The sequence below is a fragment of the Mya arenaria genome, chromosome 7, assembly GCF_026914265.1.
Source record: "Mya arenaria isolate MELC-2E11 chromosome 7, ASM2691426v1".
NCBI lineage: Eukaryota > Metazoa > Mollusca > Bivalvia > Myida > Myidae > Mya > Mya arenaria.
The window spans coordinates 69,440,271-69,462,048 of NC_069128.1; the positions used below are offsets into that span (position 1 = coordinate 69,440,271).

The following is a 21,778-nucleotide window of genomic DNA, read 5'->3' on the forward strand; positions in this document are numbered from 1 at the left end:
GAAAGATATTATTTAATTGTTTTGTTTTTTAGTATCATATTGTTAATATTAGCAATTGATTTTCAGGTATTTATTTGTGTGATTTTTTTAAATAATTGATCAATATCATCAAGTTAATAAAATATGAGCATGCTTGCTAACACATGATCACAGACGCACAAAATATCACATTGAAGATTGACATGATTGTTTGAAGTAAGATATTATTCAATTAACATAAATTCCATTTCATTATTTCAGTTGGTCATGTATATTAAAAATTCTGAAATAAATAATTGAAAAGCAAAGCATTCCAAAACTTAAGAATTTTAAACCGGGAGAGGCATACGGTGTAATTTATTTCTCTGTTATGTAAAATCACTTAAGAACTTAATTAAAAGAGACGATTTCAATAAAATATATTCGATTCTTGTTTCTCCTATAACTCGCATTGGCAACAATTAACTAGAGCTATCACTCGATATGATAAATAACCCCACTAAGTGTGTTTTTTACACTTTTCACGGAATGAAGGAAAAGCCCTAAATAAGCGAAATCGAGCGTCGTTTTGGCAAAAAAGGGGAAACTATTAACATGATTCATATATTGTTCAACTAGTTTTCAATTCATTTTTTCAACACACCTATAGACATATTTGGGAATAAGACTTTATTGCTCCATTCGCTAATTGTAAAAAATAAATAGATTTTTACCACCCACGGGGTAGGGTGGGGGAATATATGGTACTGCCACTTTACCACCTTCTTGTTATAAAAAGTATCACTGGAAGTGTTTCATGCTCGTTAAATGCCCTATGTCATTGAGAAGACATCAATGAAGTTTATGGTCCTGCTATATAGAAATAAGGACTATAACATCATGCAGGGAAATGAGGTATGACATGTTCTTTTTAGTTCTGAAACGCATAGCACAGTTTTTAATTAAGGTGACTAAACATAAAATAATGATTCATTTATACACTTGAAGTCAATACCTCAAAAACATATAAAATCATGGAGGAAAGTAAGAACACAATTATAAGGGCAGTCACAGACTGTCATGTATGCAGAGTTATGGTTATTATGCACTGCACTACCCCTAAACAAGACACATCTATTTAATTATGAAGTTTGAAGTCAACACCTTAAAGACGTTTCAAGTAATGCTCCGGTCAAAACATAAGTATGATCATAAAAAAGGCAATACTTCAAGACAATACTGCAGCCAGAGTTATCAGTGTCTGTATACCACGTGAAAAATTACGTCATGTATGCTACGACGGAAGGCAGGATTTTGCTTAAAATAATGACTTAAATCAAAGATATCTTTTCTTTTACTACACCATTTTAAATAAAAGGAAGGGAAGTCTATGCTGCTTAGAGAGCCCCGCATTCGTTTTATTACCAAAGTTTGATAAGGTGATTAGTTTCATCAAACACTTCGACAAACCTGTTTCCAAAATAATGTTTTGACAGTGCTCCGTCAGACGGCCGTATTGTGAAAAGGTTTTTCAAAGTGTTTTAAGAAACTAAACTCTCCATCAAACTCTGGTAAAAACCCGAATGCGGGGCTCTGTAAGCGGCGTAGGCTGCGCTATGTTTCATTTAAAATGGTGATAAAAAGTGAAGTTATCTTTGTTTCAAGCCTTCATTAGAAGCAAAATATTGCCTTCTGACGTTACATTTATGACGCAATTTATCACGTGGTATATCCACACTGGTTATGGTTTCTGTGCCATGCACTTCTTTTTAATAGTATATTTATGTGTATGAAGTTTAAAGTCAATACCATAGACTATTCAAGTTATGCTCCAGACAATAAATATGCAAATTAACAAAGGGCAATAACATAATGTAGAGTTATGGTGCCTTTGGCACTGAACACAAAGAAAGTAAGCCCTTCTTTTGCCTTTTAAACGATAAGTCGCTTCCGGACTGCGTCCGGCTTACAGTCTTAAAAGTTCAGAAGGCCAAAAATAAACACGAACTATAACTATATGCATATTTATAAATATGGTAACGAATCCGCTGAAATTGGCTTCAATGTGGTACAGGATACAATAACACCAAATTTGGAACCCTCTGTTTTTCAAAATCGAATAAGAAACTTAACTTGACCATGGTGAGCGTCTAAGTGGTGGGCCTGGTTTAGGTTACACTAGGCCTAAAAATAATTATGTCCGTTTCGGGTAAACCGACCCTACCTATAAAAATGCGCCGACCCTAACTATTTTTTTCCGTTTCTGAGCAAAAACATATTCGTTTGCGAAAAGAGTGTTACGAAGGGCGGATAAATGCAGATTTTAATCAGGATTATTGTTTATATGATAAAACAAAGTCAGACAATGACAGGAAATGTAGGAAAGACTGCCATGTGCAAGAAAACACTCTGAACTTAAGACAAATTTTGAAAAAGAAAAAAAAATCCCTACCTACCTTACCTAGAAATTTTGGGAACGTTACCCTAAACAAACAATTTTTTTTGGCCCTATTAATAATTGTCAGTGGTAAAATTTAAACCAAAACTTTAATGGAAACTACAGGGAGGCCCATGAGGTCCTAAACAAGAGACATCGAACGTACATAACAAAGGTCACACATGCGTTTAAGTATCTTTATTTATATGTGTTCAGATGGTTGCCTTTTAACAGTGAGAGAAACAGGGATTCATCGGAGTTTAAACCAGTTTTTGAGTACACAATCTCACACTTGTAATTTTAAATTGGTGTTTGGATACGACGGAGTAATTTAGCACCCAGAAGACTCGTGTTCCAGTAAACTCGTGTTTCACTGAACATAGAAGGCGGTAATCCCATCACTTATCGGTAATTCCATGTCGATGGGTGTGTCTGTTTGGGATGTTTGTATTTGTGTTTGTCGTGTTTATGCGTTTGTGAATCAAGTTCATTTTCTTTTGGTTCTTTGCCGTGTGCCTCTAAATAGAGTTTAGTTTTGAATTTTCGACTACACGGCTTGTCCCTGTATTTTTTTAGTGTTTTATTACTGACAAAATGAAGCGAAACGGCCAGAGTTAAAGTTTTATTCAAGTTGACAAAAATCTTCATGAGCATCAACATGCATCTTATAATGGGCTTGAAAATCAGTCTTAATTTCAAAATGTTGTTCACATAGTTTACACATATATCCAGCGGATTCTAAGCTATGTTGCGGGATGAAGGTATATTTAATGTACTCGCTGTCATCGTTATGTTTGCGTACTTTCATTCTAGACTTTCTTATTCTGGTAATAGGTCTACTTTTCCCCCAAGTCAACGTTTCTTCCTCACCACTGTCAATCCCTTCATCATCATCACCATCAGCTTCATTAACTTCATTCCCAGACTGCTCCAGAGTGGAACATGTGTTCCTTTTCCTCTTTTTCGAATGCTTGAAGGAGTTATGTTTCACCGCACTATGCTTACGCAATCTTTTAAGTGTATGGTATATTTTACCACAAATTCTACAGTTATAATTGTTTACATTCTTTTCAAAGTCAGATGCCTTTGTTTCTCTAGGAGCGTACACAACATCTTCCAACTCATCTTCAATGTCCTTACCCTCTGTTTCCCAATTGCTTAGCCGATTGCCATCACTGAGTCGCTCCTTTTCAGTTAGACCTATTCCAGCATCATTTTGATATGCAACATCAGTAGACATATCAAATAGGCGCTCCTTTTCTGCAACACCATTTTCATTATCATTCTGACATTCTATTTGAGTAATCTCATCATAAAATTCTGTCTCCACGTTTGTTTGAACATTTCCATTTGGTATAGACATATCTGCACTGCCGCTCTTACTTGCTTTTCCTTCACTTTTCTTATGTGGATACAGAGTCTTGGTGTCAGTTTCTTTACCTGTCCTTAATTTTTTGTCCAAACACGTATGGTTAGCTATTTCACTGCTGTCTAGAGAACTGCCACAGAACACACAAGACAGGTTTGTTTTCACAACAAAATGGGTCTGAATATGTATCACAATCTCATTGAGTTTTTTGTATTTCAATCCACATTCTTTACACTTGTAAAACATGGCCGTTCTAACATAATGTTCCCTTATATGGTCAACAAAACTGCCTTTGTCATTGAATTCCTTGTTACCACATAATCTGCACGCAACCTTGTCCATCTCTTCAACATTGATACTGGAATTTCCAAATTCAGTCATTTCAAACAGCAGTTATTGTTTCGTCTGCATCAAACGCTCATTAATTATGCCTGTTTTCAAACCTTATCTTGAGCAGACTCTGACCATTATCTGTACACCACTCATTTAGTATATCATCTCAAAGTTTGCGAAATCTGCTAGTCCAATGGAACAATGATAGGAATGACGTCACGCGCACCAACTGAAAAATAAAAAAAATAATGAATTCACTGAAAATAATATCCAGCTTATGCCAAACAAAAGTTATGGTTGCTGTTAAATTCTGATAAAAAAAAACAGGGAAAACAGTTACTTTTGAAAATGTAATAACATTGTGAACCATTGAACAGTTAACACACACACACACACATCCTCATATTAGTATCCCCAGAAAATAACACATTACATGTAAACTGTATCACCTCTACATACAATAGTGCCACATTAAATAAAATGGTGGGAATTTAAAAATAGAATTGGTATGGGAACTGAAACCAAAACAGGTAAAATGTTAGGCCTATTAAATCTCTTCATACATTGACAGTGTTACTGGTAACTTTGTACATGTTTGTTGTCTGGTCCAAAAATCACAGAAATACTCAAGTCAAAACTAAATACCAATGTCAATTGTTGATAAAAACCTTTTGTCAACATTTCAAAAAAATGAGTGGAGATTTTGTGATATTGTATGTATGTATGTATGTATGTACGTACGTACGTACGTACGTACGTACGTACGTACGTATGTATGTATTTCTTTAGACCTTGCGGTCAAGGATAACCCGTGAAAGTTCAAGCACTTATTTCAAATGGAGTCCTTTGTTTTTGCTGAAGGGACAGCAAAGGGAAGAGATAGTGGTGGGATACAAGGAAGTCCGGTTGCGATACCCTAGCTCTTTTTCGAAGAGACCCCTTGGTTCTTTTACATGCTCGGTGTAAAGCACTGATACACAGGGTACAACTTTCCTCAGTTAAAACAGTACGAGTACACCACCTTTCCAAGAACTACCCTTTACATGCTGAGACTAGGCAAGGGAGCTACTTGTACCAAACTTTAACGTCTTTCGGTATGACGCGGCCAGGTATCCAACCCACGACTTCCCGCTCACCTTAGCCACTAGGCCACGATGACGAATATTGGGGCCAAAATGAGATGCCTTATTTTTTGTGTAAATTACCATTGGTTTTCTCAGATAAAAATTGACATTTAGCTATCACTCATTGACTAATTCATTACTTTTTCTTAGAAAATATATAGAAAAACATTGAAGTTAACAGAATGAATAGATATTTGGCAAATATTAATTACAAACGATTCCTTTTTAGGCAAGAAAAAATAGTTTGGTTAGGGTTTTATAATTTTGAAGAACAGGTAGGGTATGTATGCTCTTTATTTTTATATTTTATCATGTTTTATATAAGAATGATATTGTCATCAAAGGGGAATCGCGTTTTAGTAATTTTCTGTATAAAGCTTTTTAGAACTCAAACTAAAAATTAAACACATTTAAAGTGACGCTCTTATTCAAAATCAATACATACATATACTAACATAAATTTTGACTGATAAACTTTTAACTACTTACTAAATAATGCCTTATTGGAAAATAATAATAACTGATAACAAGATTGTAACCGTGAATTGAATAACAGAAAACGCAAAAATATGTAATGATTGGTGAATGTTAAACGATTTACTGTTGTCTACTATAGTCTCACAAGGTAGAAATACCATTTTTAATGCTCATTTCAAATTTCAAATTAAACTCGGTATCCTTCATAATAACCACTGTTTTGACATTAATATTCATCATTTTTGGAATATTAAAACAATTATTACAGTATTAATTGTGGTAAATCTTGTTTGGGAGTAAGAGTGTATCTTTAAATAAAAACCAAACTATAAAAATGGTAGGCCCAGCACCTTGTTGTAGGTATGGTTGGGTAACCCCAAATAAATGTATATTATTAGCCTTACCTTTCCCTGTATTACATGTATAAGTTATCCCATATTAACTTAGATGTTAATTGAATCAGCCCAAAACTTAGAAACATGTGTAAAACAATACAACTCATTTCATCCCAAACATACATATAATACAATTGTCATAGTCACTATGAGTGGTTTAAAGCTGCACTCTCACCAATTGACTATTTTCACAGTTTTTTATGTTAATGTGTGGAATCCTGTGATATAAGACCACTGACAAAATATCAAATTGCAGTTTTCATATTTATGTTCATAATTGATGTTTTAATTTTAAAAGTGTAACTAACGCTCAAACAATTGCAGACATGTGAACCTTTGGCAATGACAGAGAGGTAGATTTAGGAATTGAGATCTATCATATTGTGATTTATCTTGCAAGACAAAATTTAAGGCTTTCATGCCAAAATCAGCTGATTCTGAGACAAAACAATAAATGTCAAAACTGTCAATCTGTGAGAGTGCAGCTTTAAAATATGAAGACCAAAGTGACATCTGTTTTTTTGTTATTTTTTAGACTTTCAAAGCCACAAACTTTAACCAGCTCAGGTGACAGAACACTTTTTATTTTGCTCTATCGATGTATTTAAAGCAAGAAAAACACAACTATCAGTTTGATAGTTTAGGTTTAGGTATCTTAAAGAACTCATTATTTACCTTTGTAATTTTTCATTTATTTGACACATCCAAGATTTGTCAAAATATTGTTACACTTTAACATTCTGTTTTTGGCATATGATCTGACTTCAGACTACAATTGTTTGTACTACAACAGCTTTTTACAAGGCGGTTTTTGTTTTGTTCCATGTAGCGTTTAATTCATTGTATCTTGTCAGTTAGATTTTAGATAAATTAAATCTTATTTCATCTTATCTTAATAAATAAGTAACAGATCCCAAACAGTTTTACAAGTGCGGGTTTAATTCTCCCTTGCTGAAATTATATTACTTCTACCACTAATACAAAATGGAAAAAACTGTAATGTTTTTTTCTTTATTTCACCCGCGCCCCTCCATTTTTTCTCCACTTAATTTAACAAACAAAAAAATGAATTGATGTGGCAATAACATAGACCTGGACAAAACTATGTATATATATATACAAATGTAGAGACATTTATAGTTTTTTTCCCATTGCATACATCAGCCAGGTATTCTGATAATATCAGGTAAGAAAAATGAGAAAGACTTTATTGGTTCTATAGATCTTTAAACCATCCAGGGCTTTTTCTGTAGTACCCACGGGTCCGACTATCGGACCCATTCCCAAAGCAAAATATAAGATATTTTTCCCAATCTTCAGAAAAAAATCCCAATCCAAGAAAAAAAAAAAAAAAAAAATTTTTTTTTTTTTTAGAAATTATTTTTACCTGTACTGGTTCATTTTCAACATCCTAATAAATTATGTCATGTGAAGTTTTTTTGGTAATTGAACTCAGAAATCATTGATTTTCATCACATTCAGAAATCGGAAATATGAAATATTATCTGTCATGATTTATTGCAATAGATATTTATACCCCAATGATTGATATTTCAGCCATTGTGGGTCTTTTAAAGGGGAAAACAACTAATATTAAATCATTACCTAATTCGCAGGAGACTAGACAGCTTTTTCTTTTAACGGTAAAATTTCCCAATTTTGGCATTTTCACGACGCAAAATTTCCCAAAATGTCTAGGGTCTTTTTCCCAAAATGGGCAGAAAAAGCCCTGCCATCATGTAAAAAATAAACACAAATGTTTCAGGTTTACTTTCTGTAGTTTTTGCCCCTGACCCTAGTCCATATAGTCATAATTTGAGACTTTTTGTGATTCTTTAATAGGCAGACTGACTCTTGGCAATATTATTAGTGGCGTAGTGAGAAATAGATGAAGATCAAAATGTTAAAAAAGTTCTAATTATTTTTCATTTCAAAGGACAGACTTTTTCTGACTGCTAAAACTGTATGTTGATAAAATTTAAATGAATAACAAAACATGACATGGTTTTGTTATTCATTTAAATTTTATAAACAGATAGTTTCTGTTATAAATCTATGATGTTTTTCTGAAATTGTCGAAATTGAAGGTTTGATGGACTTAAATTTGAACACTTCGATGGAGTGTTTCCTTTTCAAATGCTGCATGCGATTAAGCCAGCTACAGGAGATTATATAATTAATGTCATCGGAACAAATTTGACAAGTTGTTTTTTTGTATCAAAATGTGCGAAAACTTTTGATTTTAGTTTTCAGGATCATCTTCCAATGAGGTAGATGCTATGTTACTAGGCTAGTAAGAATGAAACCCTATTATTTATTGGATGCTAGATTAACTATTAACCAATTGCAAGCCGTGTAACAAAAGTTGACATGCGGACAATGGGTCATTTTGTGACATGCATTTTTAATATATGCCTATCAAATCAAATCAAATTTTGGGGTTTCTGTATAGAATGGAATTGGCGAGTTTAAAACTGGTTTTTAAATGCATCAGAGCACTCATTGCCCATTACACTGCACCGACACTCTGGGCTGCCAATATTGAAATAATTGTTAAAAACATTCACACATGAGCATCTTAATATGGAATACTATCCATCCCTATTATTTTCTGCCGGATGCTTTTTTTGCTTTATTCTGACAGTTATTTTGTTCTCCCTTTCTGAACTGGGCCAGTTTTCTGCTCGGGGAGACAAATACATATTTGTTTTTATTCTTAGCCCTATATTAAAATTTGTATGTTAATTTACTTATCATTACCTCGATTGATTTGGCTACAATATCTAGACACAAATAACCTATTGTTACAGGTAAAAAAAAAACACAATAACAAAAACAGACATTCGGGCAGTGAAATAGAAAAAAAAGAAAAATATTTTTTTAATCAAGGTATTAAACAATTGAACACGTTAATTACGTTAAATATTCACTTTAAAAAACAACATCAACAAAACCAAAATATTACTTGTTGATAATCCACGTAGGTACTGCTTCTTGTCATGGATAGTTTAAACTAAAAAGTCCCCCAACAGGTAGTATTTACCATCACAATATATTTGAGTTAAGGGACAAATTTATAACTAAGGGAGGTAACTTTTAAACAATGTCAATGACACAGACAACAGTTACTGTATTATGTATTAACAAAATAATTGAGCAGACAACAGTATTCCGACGAAGGCAGAAAAATATATTGCGGGGATGAAACATTAAGAAGCATAAACTGATTGTACTTTTTTACAAAAAAATATTTTACATAGATTACATAATATTATGTTGATGTTAAAATATCGTGTTTAATACATTCTGCGGTTACTGCATTGGAGCTTCCGGTCAATAATCTTTTCAACGGGGGTTAAAAGTTAAACTATCTAGGGGACATCAACCTCAGACTTGACAAGATATATTTAACAATATGTGACGATAGTAAATTTTCATGTTTAATACATTTGAAGTTAAAGGCCTAGTTTACGGAATGTTTGGCACTGTGCATCTCCTGCTAATATAATTGCACTGATGTCAAAATAGGGGCCAATTTCCTGTTTATTTTTTTATTGGCTCAGGACCATTTAGGGTCCATTTCTATAATAAAACCTCCAAAACTGCACAGAAGGATACTCGGATCAGAGCAATTAGGCAATTAGATTAAGATCAATACACAGAGGTTTTGTACAATACACGTTTTTTGTTGTTCTTTTTGTTGTTGTTGTTGTTTTTTTATTTATTTATTTATTATTATTATTTTTTATTTATTGATTGATTGATTTATTTATTTATTTATTTATTTATTGATTGATTGATTGATTTATTTATTTATTTATTTATTTATTTATTTTTTTATTTTTTTTTTTTTTTTATTTTTTTTTTTTTTTGGGGGGGGGGGGCACTTATAGAAGGATAAAACTAAGCCATTAATAATTTAACATTACACCTGTCTATGAGTTCTGATCAACTTGCTTCACACTTGTCCAAAATTAAAGGCAACCTTTATAAATTTAATTGTATAAGCCCCACTAAAGCCAGCATCGACCTTAAGTTAATAAAATAAAAACCGAAACAAACATATCAAAATATGACTCTTCTTCAAGAATACTCAACGGTCAGATATTAACATATTCTTATATACATATGCCTACATGAAAAACATGGAATACATGCCATATACAAAAACTTTCTATAAGTTTACTCAACGGCCAAATATAAACATCTTCCAATGTACATATGCCTACCTGAAAAACATGGAATCCATGACTGGCATTTACAAAAAGACTGGCTGAATAATACATGTGTTTTTGTTGCTATACAAAAGGTTTAATAAAGGCCATTCACATGTTCAATTAAGAGCAGTTTTTACATCCCGCCTAACTTTAAATAATTGAATAATCAGTCTACCTGACAGATACGCGGTATTTGAACAACGGTAAGTCATGGGGTGAAATTGCAAAAGGTATTGTTGTGCACTTGTATCACGAGACCTTTGCGAGCGTTAGAACCCGAAGCTGCTAGATAAAACAGTGGCATTTGTTCAAATAATGGACGGAACAATGTGGTATAATGCGTTTTAAGAGTAATATTTACGATAAAGGAACTACACATGTATATATATTTAATAGAATGAAGTTTGTGCCATTTCAAGTACATTTTTTTTTAAATATTACATAAAAACTAAATTAAAAATTGTACCAGTGTTGGAAATATAATTAAGCTCAACCTTAAATATAACCAATAGTTCAAAATGATAAGATCAACATGGTGTTTTGCTATTTTTGATGAAGTTTTTAAGTAGGATTGAAAATCTTAACATTTGTTTTATAATTTATCAATTTTCGAATTGAATTTGTCTATTTACGATACTAAGACAAGTAATAATCAAATTAACACTTTTTAATACATTGTCATATGTTTCCTTTGAAACTCATTTAATTCGATCAGATTCAACAGTACCCTCAACTATAATGTTCACAGATGATTACGTATGTTCTTTGTTTTTTATTCAGATGACATGACTTTAACCGAAATGAAACTTCTGTCTGTTCTTCGCGTTATGCATTGCCTCTGGAACGTATTTGTCTGGATCTGCTTTGATCATGTCTTCGCTAATCATTTTAACAAGTGCTTAGGCAATAGTTACTCGGACGGAGCATTCTTTGTTAGTGTTTCTCTCCAACAATGCAAAGAGCACTGTGCCGTTCGCAACTGGTGCAAAGTACTTGTGTATAGTCGCTTGTTTACTCTTTGCACGCTGTATAGTGAGGAGGACATACCATCCAAATTAACATCTGAAGGCTTGAAAGATAGGTCATGTGTGTACATCAAACGGAGAGACCTTAATCTCGAGGTATGTTTTATATTGTTGTTTTTTTAGAGTTTATGAAGATGATTTTTGGACTAGGGCACTTGTGGCCTAGTTCATAGCCATAACCGCGATATCTGCATTTTCAAGCCGCATCTGGGGATTCACTGACGTAATGTATTCATACGCTGTATTTTGATTGGATTACCGTTAGCGAATTTGAATAATCAAAGTAGTACCGGAACTGATTACAATGAAAACATACAATAAAAATAGTTCTCCTAACAATTCAAGCTAACTGTATGTTCTTTTAATGAAGCACAAGAAATTCATACGTAGCGAGTGAGTTAATCGGGTTAACTACATGAATATTATTGCATACGGTCAGATTAAATGCAATAAGAATATGAACATATTGCAAAAGTACGCAGCGAAATTTTTCCGTTCAATGCTCTGTATTGATAGACTGGTACCCTATTTCTCTTTTATCCGAAAAGAAACCAGTATCAGCTAACCGCGGTGCCCGTCGCGCATTCGAAATGTCTTGTGAATTAATACGTTAAGCGAATAAAGCGTGCGGTCTAAAAAGAAAACAACCAGGAAATTTGGTTTAAAAAAAGTATTGCTATCCTTTGCATACAATGTTGGTATTCCGAAGTCGGTCCCTGTTCTTTTTTTCGACATAATTTGCATGTTTCCGTGATATTTTCTTTTCGATACAAAGTTTTTATAACTAATCATCGCATGGCACTTAGCACATTTTTAAATACAACACGATTTTTGGTATTTATTGTTCAAATACTATTAATGTTTACTAAAAACCATATGCCCCGTACCTGTATAACGTTATATTTTTGAGGAAAAGTAAATCAGGGTACCAGTCTACTTATTGACCTCAAAATTTACTCTGATCAGAGCGACCGAATGATTCGGACATACATGTATGTTATGCTAGTTCCGGATGCTGATGATGTGAATTTCATAGTGTTTTATTGAGGAAAATGATCAATAAAGCCGCCATTGAATGATTACCACAACCAAACGGATTTATTTTCATCTTACCGTGGGTAGCATTTTTAATTTGACACGTAAATTTTCAAGCAATACAAGTTCGTTTGAAAACATCATGTGATTTCAATTTTGCAAAATAGAGATAAAAAATATCAAATATGCGCATACTTATTTATGAAGTTTCATTCTAAATGAAGCCAAATGTATGAATATATGCACAGCATCTGTGAATTAGATGATTGTTTACCTATGTGCATAGAATGTCTTGGAGCCACTCTCAGTGTAAGTACATGACATTGTGATAAACCATCGCCATTGCTAAAACAATTTTGCATGCTCAATTTTGATTTCCTCTCTTACCACAGGGGCAGGTTGCGTTGTTTTGACTTAAAAGTTTTGATAAAGTTATGGCTTCTTAAACAGGGTCATGTCAGCAAATATATGAAAATTCAGGGTAAAAAAAACCGGACAGGGGCGTGGTGTGTCAAAACAACACAACCCGCCCCTGTGAAATGCACCAGTCAAAAATAAATATCAAAATTAAAGTTATGGAAGCCAGAACTAGTGTCCTCGCAATGCCGGGTGATTGCGGTGGTTTTGTCTTCCCTCAAAATATATCAGGGAATTGCTCTTATCTTAGATCCCTTGGGTGCGGGGGGGTTATTTACGGGATTTTACCACCAGTTCGTTCTCGCAAGGCAGGGATTTTACCGGGAATTGGCTGGACCGAAAGTCAAAGTACCTGCTATTCCGGGGGGGGGGGGGGGTTCGTGGTTACAATTGACTGGTGCATACTTTACAATTTCTTTTTTTGAAGACGCTTTTTGCTCACTTTTTGTTTTCTAGCCAAGAATGAATATCAAAAATCAGTCAAAGATACTGTATGGTGATGCATTGTTGTTCATAGATCAATATAAATTTGTGTATTATTTGAGGGAAAGGTACTTGGTTAGATTATTTACAAGTGTAACTTTTGAGTTTTATTGAACAATGCAGTGCCGAATATTGTGGAGATAGAATTGAATTTGTATTAATTAATCAGTTGACTTGTGGCGTTTAGGGAACAAAATTAAAATCAAAATATTCAATAAAATTCCCTTATCACCCAATATTGTGGAATAGTGGAGTAATGAAGATTTAACCTCACAACAGTCTTTCTCAAATGCTGTCCAGGCTTTTTTATGCTTAAGAATAACTAACCTCGCGATGTCAGACCAGAAATCATTTTGGCATGAAATTGGATCACTATGGATCATTATGCACAAGTCAATTGTAACCACGGCTCCCACATCCGGGGGTATACCGGGGATAGCCGGCGAAATGGGCCATGTTTTTACCTTTCAGGTGACCCCGCAGTGCCAGGTCTTCCCGAAAAATACAGTGTGGATGGGGCTTAACATAATGTCCCTTGGGTGCGGGGCATTTGGTGGGGACTTTACCATCAGATTATATCTGCAGGGCGGGGATTTTAGCTGGGGTTGGCTGGACCGAAAGTAAAAGTCCCCGCTATTCCGGGACCTGGGGGGGGGCATGTTTACATTTGACTGATACATTAGCTTGTGTATTCAGATAAAGTTAAGAATATATATCCATTTATATAAGTTATACTTTGCAATCTAAATCAAAGATTTGAAAAAGGTATCCTTTATCAATAAATGCAAGTATACATAAATGACTGTGCAAATCTTTATGTATCATCCAAATATGAGTACCTTGCAGGGTGAATGTTATTTGTAAAAAAATATACTAAGTGAGCTTTCAAGATTACCTTTCCAATCGCATACTCAATGCAGTTTGAAACCTGGATAATTAAAACAAATCTTGGTTGTAGACCATTACTATTAAATATTTGATAAGTCACAGACATTATAAGGTACAGTTTAAAGGGGCTGTACTCAGTTAATGATGAAAAAGCAAAAATTTAAAGAAACTTGTAGAAAATTGACATAAACTTGGTATCGATGTGTAAAATTAATGCATTGAACCTTACTAACTGATGATCCCCATAGTTTACAAATGATTTATTAATAGCAGTTATTTCGTGTTTATCCATTAAAAAAGATTACTAGGTATGTCTACCGAGTAGAATTCATTCCTTATGCGTGATCTGCCGTTGGTGTTATTACATGATATTAGCGAGTTAGGTATACATCTGGAAAATTCCACCCAGTAAAAGTAAGTCTTCATAGCATTGTTGATACGACACTTCACTTTTCTTTTTTTTATTTTGGTATTTATTTACAATAACGATATCAAAGAGTAAATTATTTTATTAAAAAAGTGTCCTTCGTTACAGGAAAAAAACTTTTTTGGTGCCAATCTGGTGTACAGTCCCTTTCATAAACAACAAGTGAAGCCAATGCTGTATTAATTTGAGACAAACAAAAAGAAGACAGCACAAAGTTTAAAAAGTGTGACCAATGTGAGAATACCTTACATAATTTATAAATTTTCATGCGATTCAGACAATTGTAATGCAAGAATTCACAAAAAATCATTCCCTTGAATTATTCCATGTCATAGTTTAAAGCTGCACTCTCACAGATTTACCGTTTTTACAACTTCTTTTTTGTCTTGGAAAAAGCAAATGTTTGCGTAAACATCTTCAAACCAATGATATCAGATTGCTGACAAACAATCAGCTCGTAGTTTGTCATATTTACGTTCGAAAATTAATGTTTTATGGCTTAAACCGTTACTAACAGTTTAAGAATAATGCTTAAAACATCATTTTTTTTAACTTTAATATAAATATCTGCCATCTAAAGTTTGGTCAGCAGTCTTATATAACTGGTTTCCATGGATTTTCGCAAAAATTGGCTTTTTCCAAGACAAAAAAATAAAAAAGTTGTCAAAATGAGAGTGCAGCTTTAAACTCATAATAAAATTTCAATGCACTACATTTGACATAATTTTAAACAGATGAAAAAATGTTATTTTTAAAACGCACAATATATCCTTTATGTCACTTTACATTATAATGAATTTATTCAGATCATTATTAAGTGACTTTTCTTGCATTTAAATGTGAACAAGAAAGCTTGGGATTGAACACTAAATGAAACAAGAATGAAATTAAATGAATCACAAAATATCATCAAAATTATACACACAAATGTTCTTTGATATACAAATAAATGAAACTTTTTAGACTTTCAAAAATTTAACATTTACTATATACGGTTATATAAAATGATGAATACATTTGTAGGATTTGATATCCTACTAGATGTAACTCGGCTTCGTTCATTTTTCTAAACTTTCTCTCAGTGATGAGGAATAAATTTTATTCACTGCAGTTGTTTTCTAAGTTTATGAAAATAAGAACAATTGAAACAACTCATTAACTACTGTTGATCAGTGCAGATTGTGGGAGGTCATGATTGATTTCAATGAACCACCAATAAGCCCTGCCAAAATTGGATACTGATTGGTCAGTCATGTGCTTTTGGTAGGCATGATTAGCATGAATGTTAATTTTAGCCATAATTTATGAATGTTTACAAAATCATTGAATATTGAAATAACAAGCGAAATGTTAGTTTTAATGATCTTGTGTAAATAATGAGAAAATTGTTAAGTAAAACTTTTTATTGTTTATCAGGAAATGTTGAAATCTCATGTTTAGGTCTATAGTGATCATACTTGATTGCTATGTAATTGGCACTTATTGCAATATGTTTTATTCATTGAAATATTTATGTAAAACATTAATTATTATGTTGACTTCAAGTTTGTAGATAAGAACTAATGGTATAGGTGATGTGAGAATGATCTCGTAAGTCTTTAAAACCCCTTTTGGTATTGTGAGTTTTTTGCTCCAGTCTTGTTCAGTTTAGCTTTTGAAGATTTTTAAAGAAAATGCAAAACAAGTCCAGCACGCTGTCTAGAAAAACTATGTCAAACCCTGACCAGATATAATTTCTTGTCTTTTCAAATTACCAACTTGGCAATGGTTTTATCATAACATAGGATATTGGTTTTAAAGAACATGTTAGTGTTTTTGTATGTGGAATGAAATATCATAAGTGACACTAAATTGAACATAATTTATAGTTCTCATTGATATTACACATAGCCCCAAGTACATGTTGATCTAAGATTTAAGACTTGGATGGAGTCAGGGCAAGAAAAATGCATATTAATACATTGTACTTTCCAACGCAAGACCTGTTTGTTGCTTAACCAGCTTAATTGACATTATGAGTTGGAGTTCAAATTGCTGCAATTAAAGGCACATCTAGTTTGTAGAATTATTGAAACTCTGATTTAGCAACCTTAATATAGTTATATGAACTACTTTTGCGAAATGAAAGCTTTTTTAGATTTACAAGGACGGTGAAAAGTGTTGGCCAAATGTACTGCAACACCTGATACCTGTTGCCTAGGAATCCAACAAATTCTTGGCACTCCAAATGTTACAGTACTATTTAATTTGGAGTGCCTGAAAAGAAAGCTTCTTGATTCTACATTTAACATCTTCTTTCTGTATGACATATTGGACCAGGAGAATCATGAACCTACAACCTTTTGCATCTATTGAGATAAGGAGCTATCAGGACATTTTCTGTAACAAAGGGATGTTAAGTAAAAAAAACACCATATGCATGTGATGGTATTACATACATGTATATCATGTACAAACATCAATCATCATCATACAAACACGACGACATTCAAACAAAACATATACTCAGTACAATGTTCAAAATTATAAAAAAAGAAGAATAAATCGCATTTAAACAAACAATTACAACAGACAGTCATTCACTAAAGTCATTGTTTTGTCATTAGTTAATTAGCAGGTTCAATATGATGTAGACTGCTTTGTTCAGTTTTGCTTTTGTAGCGTATCAATGTTTTGTCAAGAATAGTTTGTTATTACCGCAGGAGTCTTCTCAATGTGATGCTCTTTGTCCTGGCCAGTTATCTACGTGTGATCTTTTAAACCAGGATTGCCAAACAACAGGTATGTAGACTTTAAGAAAAGATCATATCAGAATAATATTTGTTAAAACTGACAAATTACAACTGACAATTTGAACAAAAATGCTTATTTTTTAATGTTCATAAGACTAAAACAGACGACAAAATATCGGTTGTTATTGTGGACTTCACAAATAGCATAAAGTGCACTCTGAAAACCACAACATGTATCAAACGCCTCATGAGGCCAGAACATATCTTAGATTTATGTTAGCATTATTGGAGCGTATGCTACTGAACGCTTCACCTATGACAATAGTCAACTTATCGCATCCTTCACCTGGCGTCTGCATATCTTAAGTTTACGTTGGCCTTATTGGAGTATATGATAGTGTTCGCTTTCCCTATTAAAATAAGCAAATTATTCCATCCTGCACCTGATGCCTAACATAGTTTTTGTTTATGTTGGCTTCATTAGAATATATTATTTTATCTCGTTATGGATCCGACGCCTGACATAGGTTAAGTGTATGGTCTCTATGTAACATAAATATGATACTGTACGTTACCCATTTTAAAAAAAGACAATTTATTCCGTCATGGTAAACTAAATGCTTTAAGTTACTATTTAAGCTTAAATCCAAACGAATGGTGGTAAAATGGTTTAAAGCTTTTTGCGTTTACTCTGTATTGATCAATGCAAACTTGAACTAGGGAATATATACTGAACTGTTAAAAAAGGTTTTCAGGCTCTGATAGTTGTTCAGTTATTAATTATTTAAAGCACGTTGGAATGTATTTACAGTTTAAAAACGTTGACGAAGCGTTTGTCGAGAAATAAATTATTGGTTTGTGTTCACATTTCTTGTTCCCACTTTAAACGCGGGGCATAGTATATATTAGACTGAATGCAACATACGTTGGTGTATAAAAAATTCATGGACTTTTCTCACTTTGCTTTAACGGATGGAAGTATTAAACATTAGCAACATGAACAAATACAGATGTAAAATTGATCCATTTGCCTTCATGCTATACCTATAATACATTTCTGTGAAACCATAGAAACATAGTAACTTCGGACCGGTGCCCGCTTCTTGAACGTTACAAATTACCCGCAATATCCTCTCTTAAATATGTAAACGCATATTTTTCTGCATCGTGTTTCATGCGCAATTTCCCTGACCATCTTAACATCACCTGTGACATTCCTTGACCGACATATTGTCACTGTCACCTATTAGCTTTGCTGAAATGCATACACATCGTGGCCGATTTCTACTTCCAAACGTCAACACACTGTCACATAGGACTTCTTCAAACACGACGGTACACTGTGACATTCGACGTGTTTTTAACACCAATGCAATGTCCAGTTTGACCTTTTCTTACTAACCAGAAAACTTTCATCTGTGACCTCTTGTCAAACATATACATACTGTAAAATTTAAACGCTTACATTATAATATGACCTTTTCGAACAACAACAACAACAACAACAGCAGCAACAACAACAACAGCACCACACTTTCACTACCAACACAAACTGATACCTAAGACGTATTCTACAAGACCAACGTAAAGTCACCTATTACCTCTTCTATAACATCAAAACTATGCCATCTATGACATCATTTTAACCACTTACACACATTCACCGATGACCTCTTCAAATTAAACACTTTCCAGGTTTAAAAAGGCGCGGAATGTTTTGTTGTTGTTTTTTCCGAACACATTGCAAGACATGTGACCGTTTCACACACTAAACTGTCAATATAAGTGTAAGCAAATCGCTGCCATTTTCAGAATAGTTTAATTCTTTCACTCTTTCAACAGTTTCCGTTGATTATTTTAATCACATATGCTGATATGTCGGACTCTGTTTCCTACAGTAGCAGTTTCTGTTTCCTTGCAAGGCTGTCCTTGTTGAAAGCCATAATGTATGTATTTCAACATGTGAACGGCACCTGGTGTGTCAGATAAATATACCGCCGCCATTCTAAACTTGTACACAGCGATTTATAGTTTTCCGTTTGTTTTAGACAATTTTCTTTCTTTCTTGCAATTGAATTGTAACACTTCTCCGGTCAATGACGGTTATAGGTGACAGTGTTAGTCGTTTAGAAGAAGTCATAGATGGCCATTTTTTGGTATTTACGGCCAAATCTGTTGCTACAGTTCGTCAACCAGGGAAAGTCAAAGGTCTTTTGGTGTTTTAGAAGAGGCTTTATATAGCCCGGCAGATTCAGGCAATATTCAGAAAAATCGTTCAGTTTGTGATACAACCATCAAATTTTGCAATTTAGGTATTCCTATTAGGTTACTTGTTTGGAAACCCGTTAGCCATCTTCTTTTTTCGAAATGGCGGCCATTTTCAAGATGGCCGCTAATCCCGATTGAACGAAATTATACTAATACAAAAGTGGACCAAACAGTTCTATCTTAATTATTTTGGTTTGTGATACAATCATCAAAATTTACATTAGTATTCCTATTAGGGTACTTGTTTGGAAAAACCCGTTAGCCATTTTTTTCAAAATGGCGGCCATATTCAAGATGGCCGCCAATCCCGACTGAAATAAAAAAAGTTTTACAAAAAATGCCTAAATGGTTCTATCATAATGCATTTGGGTTGAAACAGTATAAAGTAACAAAATTATATTAACTTTTTGAAGCTCTTACTATCACTTACGACAAAGCTCAACCAGGGCACACTGGTAAAACCACTGCCGTAAAACTCAGCATGTGGTTTAATGTCAGCTTAATAATCTCTAGTAAAACCAAGTGTCCCAGGTGCTAAATAAGAAGCCCCGATACTCTATGCTTGTTGAACGCAGGAACAGTAAGATAATAATTAATACAATGAAAATTACAGGGACAAGCCAAGTAGTCGAACATTCAAAAATGAATTATTTTATAGGGACAGGCAAACGCATTAACGACAATGAACTATAAACACAAACATATAAACATCACATAAACAAATACAAATACAAACACCCAACACAAACTTACACCATATAAACAAATACAAACACCAGAAACAAACCATACTATCATCAACATTGCTTTACGGTCAAATGATGGGATACCTTCCAGGAACGGTCAGTGAAACAAACCTTCACTTGAACTCGAGTTTAATGTTTAACTTATTAGTATGGCCATAACCTCACTGTTGTCCCATCACCATGTATGATAAATTACTTAATTAAAATATATAAGCCTTATTAGAGCACGTATCAACTTGAAAACAATGTAGAATATTGCAAAAAATAACATATAAACTGATGAATTAAATTCAAGTACTCAGCGACCTGGCAAATCCACCAGGTTACAGGTAACACTCTCTTCAAGCTACTTAAAGAAGCCGACAGGCTGTACAATGTCAGTGAGTGTTCAGGGACAAATGAACATATGTATCATTGACTGCTGTAAAAGGCGCAAAACTTAAAGACCTCTATATTAATTTAGAAATCTAGTGTTGACAATGGAATGAATAATCTTGTCCCTCTCGTTCGAAAACAACAATGTGAACTATGCGTAATGGCTCCCAATACATCAGACACATGATGGTGCTTGAGCATGCACATCCTGAGCTAGTTGCAGAATTCCATAACGGAATATCTATTGTTCACAAATCTAATCGTGAATTTTCAGCGTAAGCTATTGACCAAGCTTATGAGAAAGCTAGTGCTGTTATCAAAGGTGATGTGGTGCCATTGTTGTAACTGAAGACACATCCAAACTATGATGGTGGATGATGCCATGCTGCCGGAGCTGAAGTCAGTCACTTGGTTGTTCAGTATTAATTGGCATTTGAAGTCAAGGGTGCAAATAATAATACCAGACATTACGAACAGAAAGAACATACATAAAATGCCTTCTTTGATAAAGTACAGAAGCTGTACACTAAAATGATATGGAAAATGCTACTACTAGGGAGAATAAGAATATTTTTACACTAGATACAACACGTTTTTGCAAATCTTAATGCTGCTGAAATGGTTGCTTCTCATTATGATCACGGTAAAACCCGCTTCAATAAGTTCCTGAATTGCTCATTTTATTAGCCAAAAAAGAAGAAAACGACATATTTCGTTCGGCAAAAGCCAGAGCCGATAGAGGATGAATTAAAGGGAAAAAAGGGGACGACTGTCGTCTGTTTTCTGCACTTAATCTGCCTGTCTAGAGAATGTGGCCGTTTTTTTCTTCAGCATAAGAATCAGTCTTTTCACGCTGCACTGAGTTATAATAGTAATCTCCATAGCTGACTGAAATCGCAACCTGGGTCAATTCTAGAGGCTGGTGGCATCATTTTTGCCAAATCGACTTAGTATGCATCACAAGAAGTTGTCTCAAAAGTACAAGCACGTAGACATATATATATATATATATTGTTTGACGTATACTGGTACTTTACGTTAAAATCTGAAACACGAACAATGCGAGGCATAT

General features: G+C 33.7%; 1 protein-coding gene across 1 annotated transcript; it reads right to left on the reverse strand.

Annotated features, from left to right (window-relative positions):
* Positions 1-2,593: 2,593 nt before the first annotated feature.
* LOC128241373 (uncharacterized) lies at positions 2,594-9,178 on the reverse strand. Its single transcript, XM_052958296.1, has 2 exons — positions 9,059-9,178; positions 2,594-4,326 (listed from the first exon to the last, which is right to left on the reverse strand). The coding sequence occupies exon 2, from the start codon at positions 4,143-4,145 to the stop codon at positions 3,018-3,020; it is 1,128 nt and encodes a 375-aa protein (XP_052814256.1). The 5' UTR covers positions 4,146-4,326; positions 9,059-9,178; the 3' UTR covers positions 2,594-3,017.
* Between the last annotated feature and the right edge of the window lie 12,600 nt (positions 9,179-21,778).